This window comes from Vigna unguiculata, chromosome 8, assembly GCF_004118075.2.
Source record: "Vigna unguiculata cultivar IT97K-499-35 chromosome 8, ASM411807v1, whole genome shotgun sequence".
NCBI classification, from domain to species: domain Eukaryota; kingdom Viridiplantae; phylum Streptophyta; class Magnoliopsida; order Fabales; family Fabaceae; genus Vigna; species Vigna unguiculata.
Genome location: NC_040286.1, coordinates 84532 through 95442, shown reverse-complemented (window position 1 = coordinate 95442; position 10911 = coordinate 84532). Strand labels below are relative to the sequence as shown.

The 10911-nt window shown below is 34.2% G+C and overlaps 1 protein-coding gene across 5 annotated transcripts in view; it reads right to left on the bottom strand.

Annotated features, from left to right (window-relative positions):
* Positions 1-2846: 2846 nt before the first annotated feature.
* The window catches only part of LOC114193924 (uncharacterized protein At1g76660), a 56591-nt gene continuing 48526 nt past the window's right edge, over positions 2847-10911 (bottom strand). Inside the window, exons 1-4 of one of the 5 annotated variants that reach the window (XM_028083925.1) lie at positions 9520-9764; positions 5644-5916; positions 3670-4852; positions 2847-3282 (exon numbers count right to left, since the gene is read on the bottom strand). In XM_028083925.1, the coding sequence (XP_027939726.1) occupies positions 3083-3282; positions 3670-4561 (1092 nt within the window). In that variant the 5' untranslated portion in view covers positions 4562-4852; positions 5644-5916; positions 9520-9764 and the 3' untranslated portion in view covers positions 2847-3082. Of the gene's footprint in view, positions 3283-3669; positions 5917-9519; positions 9772-10911 lie in introns of those variants that run through there. The other 4 variants (XM_028083921.1, XM_028083923.1, XM_028083924.1 and 1 more) reach the window with 4 other exon arrangements.

Genomic DNA, 10911 nt, shown 5'->3' with positions numbered 1-10911 from the left:
CTCTGACTATGGTGGAGATTTGGTTGAAAGGAAAAGCACTTCCGGTGTTCAAAGAAGCAGCCTGTTGTTGCTTTGTCCAGCTGTGAAGCTGAATACATATTTGGAAGCTTTGTCGCATGTCAAGCAATGTGGCTTGTGGAGTTGCTGCGAGGTTTGAAGGTTTCGGTGAAGGCACCATTGGAGTTAAGGATAGACAACATTTATGCCATAAATCCTGTAAGCCATGAAAAAGGCAAGCACATAGAAATCATATTGCATTTCCTTAAGAGACTTGGTGAATAAGGTCGCTGTGGTGTACTGCAAGACAGAGTTGCACTTGGCTGATGCAATGACTAAAGTCTTGAAGAATGATAGATTTGAAGGCTTAAGAAAATCAATTGGAGTAGTCTCTCTTAAGTACTTGACATAGGGGAGAGTGTTAGTTAGTTGTTAAGTCAAGTATTAACCTGCTTAACAGTTAGCTTACATTTTTTTTTTTCTTTTCTCTTCTGTTATTCTGTTACCATGACAGAACCCACTTGCATCTTGTATAAAATACCGTTCATCACATGAATAAAAGTTAGAGACTTTTACACAGCAAATTATTACTTGTTTCTCTTAAGACCCAACAACGTCGACGGAGATGACTGCATCCTAGCGACGACTCAACAAACTTAAACCCTAAGCATGAGAGCTCTATCATCTTTGCAGGGAGAGAAATTGTTCTTCAAGGGTGAAGGAACTGTCTTGCCAAGTATCCCCACCCATGTGAGCAAAAAACGATCGCACAGTGATGATGGTAATGATAGGCGTGGTTGCAGAAGTAGAAGAGTATGGAGTTGTATAGAATCCATGAGAAGTGGAGTTTGATGCCGAAGGAAAAGGATTGGGAACCACAAAGTTGTGGAGAAAAGAAGAGGGGTGCAGCGGCAAAATTAGGGTTAAGGAAACTTTTGCTTTTATCTATGGTTAAAATACTTCATTGGTTTTCTTCAAAATCTCAATTAGGTCTTAAGATTTTTTAGTCTCAATTAGGTTCATATTTTTAAATGTATAACAATTAGGTTTATTATGTTAGTATGGTGGTAACGGTGTTAAAGATATGTCACGTGTGAGCAGCTATTTTTTTGAATTTTTTTTATTATTTTTATTATTTTTTTTATATTTTTTATTTGAAAATTATTCATGCCACATAACACATCAATATTGTGTCACGTGTCAAGTCAGTCTGTGTCGAGTCATTGTCTGAATTTCAATTTACTCCATATATTTGTTATTTTGATTATATTTCAGTCCATTAATTTTAAAATTTTAAATATATTTATTTTACAAAATTGTTTTAAAATTTATATTTAAATTTATAAAATTGTTATTTTTAAATCAACTCCAACATTTGTATATAAATTATTTAAAATAATTTTGTAACAAGTTAAAATAAATATTTTAAAATTTTTAAAACAAAATATAAGTAAAGTAATGTAAAATAAAAATTTAAATAAACTTAATATTATTAAAATGTTTAATAAAAATATCATTATAAAATTTATATGATAGTTAAATTTGGTTTCAATTTGGAGAAGGTGAAATTGAAAATAAAAAAAAAATGAACTGAAATATAATCAAAATAACAAATATATGAACCAAACTGAGATTCAGACAATGACTTGACACGTGTCACCTTATTGACTTGACACATGACACAATAATAACGTGACATGAATAAATTTTAAAGAAAAATTAAAAAAAGAATTCAAAAAAATGAGGAGCTAACACGTGGCACATCTTTAACACCGTTATCACCTTATTAACGGAATGGACCTAATTATCACGTATTTTTAAAAATATGAACCTAATTGAGACTGAAAAAAATCTTAGAATCTAATTGAGATTTTATGAACAAAAACATGGACCAATAGAATATTTTAACCTCTGTTATAAACCCAAATTCAAAATAAAACTGAGCAGACAACAATTTTGTTTTCAAATCGCTCAGATTCGGACAGGTACAATTTATTTGCTTAGGCCTTCTAGGCTTTATGTCTGAAGAATGATTTTGTGATATCGTTGTCAAGATATATATTATGAAGTTGAGGTGTATGCAAAATCACACTAACACTAAAGTACACATAATAAATGCTATATTAAATAATAAACAATACATAAATCTTAAATAGTAAAATACACATAATAAATGTTATATAAAATAATAAACCGTTCATACATAGTAAATAATATCCCATTTATAGTGTTTTGATGGATCATTAACTAGATGAACCTAAACTAGATAGGTCATACCTAAGTTGAAGAAGTCCAAAATGTCGTAATATTTATTTAACTAGTATTATCATAATCTAATACAATCTGTTTAAAATGATAATTATACTATAATGTCACATGCTATGACCAATATGATCTTCTCAACATTCATATCATGAAATGACATCATCTAAATTTTGTAGGGAGCGAATGGCCCTATTATCTCGACCTTCATATGGTACACATAGTATCAAATTAAACACTATAAATATATAAGAATCAAATTAAGAAGACAAAGAGACGCCGATGAAAGGAATAAAATCGGTAACAACATTTACACGTAAAGACCAACCTAACACGAAAAGATCAAATTAAGAATTCATTATACCTACAGAGTAGCTAAAATATGTTTAACCAAAATTTTACGACACCTACTGTATGATGACTAATTACATTCTCTAACTTGTTCCCGCTTTTAATAATGAAGGAAAATCCAAATCCAGTCAACAAATTTTTAATTACCAATGCGCTAAAAAGTTTGTGCGGGAGTTTGTAAGCCCTATAGTCGAACAAATGCAAGTTCATAAACTGCTCGTTGTTTAAAACCAAACTTCATTCACTTGAAACATTAATCTGAACTCGCTTGAAGAAAGAGACTACATTCATTGATCAGTAAGATCTGGTCAAACACGATGGACAGAATCGGTTAGATCTAAGTTAGGTCATCCCATCTATTAGACAACCCCAAGTAAAGAATTTCTTTTTCTTTTTTTAAAACAAAGCTACAAATTAATACACAGATAACAGATAATCTGTTCTCAACTGATTAATTCTTAGTCATGCCAAATCACATTCGCTTTCCTTCTCGTAAGCTTCTTCCTCTGCTGTAGTCAATCTCAGCATCGGAGCACGATAACCCCATCTTATATTTCCTGCTAATTCTTGAAGATTCCATTTTTGAGAATATATCCTCATCATCCACAAAAGTAGGGTTCTCTGGTGGGCTGAACCCAGAGCTGTTGCTACCATGCCTTTGTGATTTAAGATCTGACATGCAAGAAAAGACATATTTGCTTACAGGTTGATAAAGAAAAGGGTATGAAAAAGTAGAACACAGAAAATCCCGATTGTTAAAATGCATATATCAACCTAACACAAAATTACCCTCCATCTTTTCCAGATAATATACAAAGATGACCAATGTCTTACATTCTTACCGGACAAAAAATATTATAACCTTTATCCATCAAAAGTCAGTAGAGCACAGATCATGACAGGGTACCAAGGCTCTAGTTATAGAAACGATATTATATATAATGTTGAAACCAAATTGCAAGTAATTTAGACGTGCTACTATATTTTATTTTTCATTTCCATGGTTTCTCAAGATGCAATGAAACAAATTAATATTTAAACCTAGAATTTACAACATACCTTCATATCCTTGATATATAGCGGCCTGATTGTGTCCCTCCTTGCCTACTGGACCTGGATCTGAGCCAAGACTTTTAAGACTCTGCAATGCTACCTGAGTCTCCTGAGCTTTGAACCCTTTCATTAAAGAAGGCTCTATGTTTTCTTCCATTGTAGACTTGCCAGAGGCAAAGGGCATCATAGTAAATGAATCCTCCATTACATCAGAAATTTCCACATATTGAGAGGTAGTTATAATCTCGTCTGCACTGAAACCAAACGATGCCCGGTAAGCTTCTATTTCTTCCACATCCTGCTTAGGACTTCTAGCATGCCTACTCTGATGTCCATTTCCACCATTAGATTGAACATCTGAATCTTTTGAAACACTTAATCTCCCACCATTATGAGGAAATGGAGGATTTTGGTCCAAGTAGAATTGTGCATAGGTAGCAGGGCAAAAGAAATTTGTATCTTGGGATGCACTAGTGACACCATTTGTGTCATGCCCAGATACCCTCCCCGACCCTGTTCTCTGATATTTTCCATTCTCAGGAGACAATGATGAATCCCACTGTGGACGGAACTCTCGTTCAGGAAAAGAGGATGATAAACAGTCACCCGAGTTTCTTGATATTGGAGATATGAGGCTGCTGGCAGGACTTCCAGGGTAGAGTGAATATGTGGCTTGAAGATCATTTGCACTGATGTAGTTACCCTTATCACTGTTTTTGAGATCCACAGAAGATGAGAGAAAGTGAGCAAAAGGTACATCTGGGGAAGAGGGAGTTGTTAAATGAGCCAACTCAGGTGGAGGAGTGAGAGGGGCAGTTGATGGCTCAGTAGTGAAGTTTGAGAAGACTGGAGGAGACACCGGCTGTGTTTCATGAGCGTATGGTCCTGTGACATACATTGTAGATGAAGGACCACCAGGTGAGTTAGCAGATAAGGATAAGAAACAACTAGGTGATTGTGCAGTGGAAGGAAGGGCAGAATGAGTGAAGGATGCTGGTGAAGAAGGTGGGGCTAAGAGAGAAGGAGCTAGTCCTGTGGCTTGATTGGTCAACCCAACCACTTGAGGTCCATTTGGCTGAGAGGCTGGCCCGCTACTCTCAGGAATGCGAGATGCAGGTACAATGCGCTTCCCACCTTTCTGTGAACCAAAACAAGAAAATGCACCCCAGCATCCTCCCCATCTCTTTCGCTGTTAATGCAAGGGAAGCAATATAGACTTACACAAAGTTTAAAGGAGATCAATAACAAGTACATCTGAAATGAAACAGTAACTATTTAAAGTTCTTTTTGAAATTTTAAATATTTAACAAGAATTGAACCTCTTAAACATCTTTATATCTTTTCACTGTTCCACATAAACATCAACACATACTTCATATTATCACTTAACTTTTACGCATGCCAAACAAAAGCTTACAGTCAGCAATCACAACATATCTTTCAGGATCAAAGTTTATATCTATGAACTAAATTTTATGAAAACTGTTAAGGGATTTCTACATTAACATCCTATACATCACAAAGTTAAGCGACCAGCTTCCTTTTGGCACCTTGATTCTAGTAATCTCACTGTTATTAATTAATAGACAATAGTTTGGCCTTTATATTTTTTATGTTTTTTTAATGTATTTCTCCTTCAATATTTATCATACTATCCTACAATCCTGTAGTTTTGCCTTCACAGACCTGATCATAAATCTAAATCGTCACGAGGTTAATTACTTCAATCAGAAATTATAGTGCTTTCTATGACAAGCTCCACTTCCAAGATTTTGACTTCACACAGTGCTTTCTCTTAATGAGCAAGCATTAAGTGCCAGAATTGAGGCAGCAACTCATGAGTAATTTTTTCATAATACAGTTTAAAAGGTTTTAGCAGGAAAAAGGAGGCTATGGTCAATTATGTGGCAGTGCAAGTTTATACAGTTCTTCAGTGCATTTACTCAGAAATGAATGCCATATTTTCAAAGGTCTCTCTACCTTTAATTTCGATATGGTATAGGATTTTTGCTTTTGACTTCTCTTACATACAATATAAACAGAGGGATTGGAGAGCTTTTAGGTTTTTATAGCCATTTTCATTTTGGCTTGATACTTAGCTGTTTCCTTTTCACATTTCAGGATAATGCTTTTGTGCCCATAGATGCATATTGTCTTTGTTTCAATTAATACTCCATTCTTTTATCAACAAGCAGAAGAGAGCATGAGATCAACAGAATCTATCCAGCATTCATCTTGAAGGCCACTGAAATTCTAGCAATTAAAATGCTTATCAATGAAGAAATGAGATCATAAAACATTTGAAATGGAAAAAAAAAGGAAAATTGAAAGTTGCAGACCTGTAGATAGAAATTTAAGAAAAGCTAGAATAATCTTACTAACCAAATTTAGAAAAATTAATCTTAGATTTGGCATGACTTTTTGGTGCTAATATATATCCCAACAATAGTTTGTTTTAAAATGCTTTCTCAAAATGTTTCATTCCGGGAAGCAAATAGTATATGCTTAATCATCTTTTATTCCTGATCAACACAATCATATCCTATTTATTCCTCCAATCTTATGCAAAGCCTTAACCTATTTCATTTCCACAAAATGTTCAATCCAAGTACCATAGGGCATGCAGAAATAAATGTCCATACTAAATAAGAACGAAATCCTAGATAGCAGTGCGAAGCAACTGACCTCAAAACCACTAATTCGGGATAGAGATAATGGGATGGACGACTGCTATTCTAGATATTTTTATGACTATCATTATTTAGTTTATTATATTATATGTTATGCTTTATTGGGTTTTTCTATGACTATTGTCACTTGATTAACTATATTATTTTGTTTACTGCTGCTCTTTCGTTTATTATATTACATATTATGCTTTATTTAGTCTATTATTGCTATTATTTTTTCGTTTATTATATTATATGTTACGATTTTAAACAACAAAAATATGAAACTGAACTCAAACTGAAAGCCCAAAAAAGAAAAAACAAAGGGAGAAAAGAAACACTGAAAAACGTGTAGCCCACAAGGCCCAACTTCACTAGTCAGCTCTCTGCTAGCTAAGTGTCACCACCTGTGTCTGAAACTGAAACCCAATGGCACCATCAAAGATGGAAGACTGGAAGGTTTAGGTAAATAGCTATAGAAGCAAGGTACCAGAGCTATCCAGCAAAGGGGCATGCAGCACACACTGTCCAACAACAGGCACAGGTTGAAGAACCTGTCTAGCTTTCGACTTTTGGCCATGCTTCACAAATTGCAGACATAAAGATGCAAGACTTCCATGTTTCCTTCACATATAACAACTGTTTTTCCTAAATGCAAGGACCTATTGTGTCACCCAAGCTCAGATTTTGAAAAAGTGTGCCCCCCATTCATTGTGATAGTTACATTATTGACTTCATAGCATACTAAGTTTAGAGCACTGAAAGAAAACTCCAAACTTTTCAAGTTATTTTTATCCCAAAGGTTGATAGACACGAAAAGAAAAAGAGCATAGGAGTAAAAGAATGGTTGACCCTTTTTAAGAGATACATACAAAGATGCGGCAAGCTGAGGATACTTACTTTGGTTTATTTCTTTTTTTGGAATCCAGTATTATTAATGAGAAAGAAGAAAGATTTCAGAATAGTGGAGAATAAGCCCTACTCCTAAACAGAAGTGCAAGGAAAAAATAAGAAGAATCAGGCATTACAAAATCTGCATGTATCTATTAAAGAAGGCTCCTTTATGGAGACCATAGGCCAATCAATAAAGGGTAAAAATAAACAATGTTGTCAATTCTCAAATCTGATCAAGATCCTGAAAATAATTCTTGAAATATAAAAGCAGTTTATTCAAGCCAAATAAATAAAATGCACTACATTAAGCATGACCCCATAAATGCTAATCAAAAGAAACTGTATGAAACTGAGAGCCAGAACCCTGTATATAACCCCAAAAATAGCAAATAACTTATTTGAAATGACAGTGGCTTTTGGCGGATGTAAGGAAAACTGGGCAATCCTTCAGGAAGTTACGACTTATTCCTTAATCTTATAACTCCCCTAGTTCCACTCTTTCCTTACTTACCAAATTATGAAATTACATGAAAATCAAAAGTCACAAAACCACAAAAACAGTACAAGTTTTAACATGATTTTGTTTACCAATTTGCAGAACTATTTGACGTTATAAAGCTTTTATAGGACAAATCTCAGAAAATTTGACATAAGTTGTGCATTTAAAAATAATTTTATCTTGCTGATAGCAAAATTTGTATCATAAACTAATACAGGACTCTTCATCTTCTCACCCCATTCGTTCTTAAGTAATTATCTCAATAGCCATAATTTACAGTGGCACACAAAATTTACAGTCATTTAAGACTCATTCCACAAAAGCATCAATTTAACTCTAATACTATTTTTCCTTCTGTGAATGAGAATCTGAAACTTATGTTAAAATTGTATACAAGTAGTAATTAATTATTATTTTAAAAGTATAGATTCTTCTAGCTTCAAGTTACATCATATACTTCCTAATTATGAAGAAATATATATATATATATATATATATATATATATATATATAAAAGAACCATATAACAGAACCCTTAAAGTTTGTTTAATATTACAAAGCAAAGTATCAAACCACAATAATAAGGTTTGATAGTACATTAGAACTAAAAGATCAAACTACATCAATGACAAAATCATTTGTTCAAAAATTGAAACATAAGTTACTAAAGTGAAAATATTTTAAAAAGGAGTTAATTTCTCCAAATCATTTGGGCCTTGATAGACACAGCCACTTTGGGGGTCAAAAATTGTATTTGATTTCAAGCTAGCTTCTTGACTCAAAATTTGATGGGAGTTTATCTAGAAAGTTAGTTTGTTTTTTACCCCTCGTAAAATTGTAACAGTTTATGAGTTAGTGTGAAAGTTTGACAACCTTATCCACGTGGGTAGTCCAGGCTATTAGGATATGACACAAACCTACACACATAAAGGGAAAAAAGAAAGAGAAAGAAAGAATCTACTGGTTGTTAAAAGAAAGATAAAGCAAAAATTCTATTTATTATATAAGAGACAGGCATTCTTTCAATACCTACCAAAAGATAAAAACAAAACAATCTCAAATAGTTATTGATTGTATGGGTTTATTTTCTTATCTCTATAGCATACAAAAACATGAGAATCCTTCTGCATACAGAATTCTCAGTAGTTTTTCAAAATCACGGTTTACGTAACACAACAAAACATAAAGCAAGCGTGGATGTGATACTATGGATCTAGATTCTGAATGCAAAATTGAAATGAAATATAAAAAAGAAAAGGCCAATTGCACCAAAAGGAGTGAAGTAAGCCGCCCTTCACACTAGCTTATGGGGAAATATTTCTCTACAAAGCTACTACTAAATCATAAAAAAGGGTAGCTTTGAAAACTAATAATTCAGCCATCAGATCGGTCCAAGTTTAGCTCGGGCGGGTTTCTGGCCGTGAGAATTGTTTGTCGTCCATAATGTTCTCGAAGGCTAACAGATTCAAGTATAACCAGAAGACGATACAGAAAAGCAATGACACCCAATATGTAAACTAAGTAACTAAAGCAACTATCGTCGTCTGACGTGAGATCTGAGGAGGATATGTGCTTAATAGAATGAAAACGGCAATGAAAAAACATGAGAAGCGATCCCCAACCGAAAATATACAAGTTTGGGGTTAGGTTATGTACTAGGGACCTCAGATCTAACCCGAAAAACCCTTATAACACTGGCAAATAATCTATAAAGCATAAGTGTTGTGGTTTAGAAATGAAATTCGTGAAGAGTAAATAGAAGGACACGTGAGATTGAAGGAGTGAGAAAGATACTCTTTCGTGATGAGGAAATCGATTCTGCTCCGACCCCATTAGATAGTAGTCGAAGGCCCAGTTCGCGAGCTCTGGCAGTTGACGCCGATGATCGTGGTAGATGAAGTTTCAGGAGGCTGAGGCGTGGCGCCTTGCGGAGGAGGAACGACAAGAGAGAGAAATCGGAGAAGGGGATTGTTCTGTGAGGGTTTGGTTCCAGTGAGGTTTTTCGTGAGTTAGTGGAGAAGTGTTATCATTTTTCTTTTTTTTTTAAGCCCAAGTTGGGTCATAGACTAAAGTTATTATTTTTCATTTTAAGTTTTTTATTTTCTTTTTACAAATTCTATTTCATTTAATCGAAGTGTTGACCGTTATTAATATTGAGTTATTAAGATTAGAGATATAGAGTCAAGTACCACATCACATAAATTACAATCGAAACACGTCAAGTTCATTTCTCAAGGTTCAAAAATATTTTAAAAATTATTGTTCTGATACCAAATGAAACATCTCAACCGGATATTATGGAATTAAATAATAAAATAAAATGAGAAAATAAAATCACATTTATTATAAATCCATTTTCCAAAAACGAGAAAAATTTTAAATAATTTATTTCATAGTAAAGATAACACTAAGTTCAAATCTTCTCAAAATTCAATAAAATACCAAAACAGTTTCATAATAGTTTACATCTTTATTCCAAAACCATGAATGATAAAACACTATAAAACTGTTCCCATGAGTTTTCTCCGCTCCGCTGCTAAGTTTCACCAGATCCACCTGCAACATCATCTGCTCCCGTGTACCGCGTACACGATCATCGCCAAACACAAGCAGATAGGGTGAACTAATAAAATAAAAATGTATATATGGCACAAGTATATATATATATATATATATATATATATATATATATATATATATATATATATATATATCACACAAACACACCAAAGGAATTCCTTCCTTTGATTCCAAACCACATGGCTACAACCATGTTATTCGTGTTCTATGTCTTTTAGTGAGTACCTCAAGATGTCTTACTGCCATACCTATCGGCCACAACCGATAGAGCACGTGCGGGAAACCATGCTACGGATCACACGCTGTAACGCTAGGTGGAGTTTCCAAATACGAACATAGTCATAATGTTCCAAGACTACCAAACTCGTCAGCTAATTATTGAGGAGGACAATCCATTTGGACCCATCCGTACTGGCCACAACCAGCACACTCACACCGGCAACACTCGCCAACCGAGCTCAACTCAAGGGTTCCTCGTGTTCATCCGCCATCCCGAGCTCAACTCAAGGGATGTCATTCTGAGCTTAACTTGAGGAATGCCACGTGCTTAACCCCTATCCCGAATTCAACTTAAGGGATACTGATAACGTTATCGTTGACGCGGTC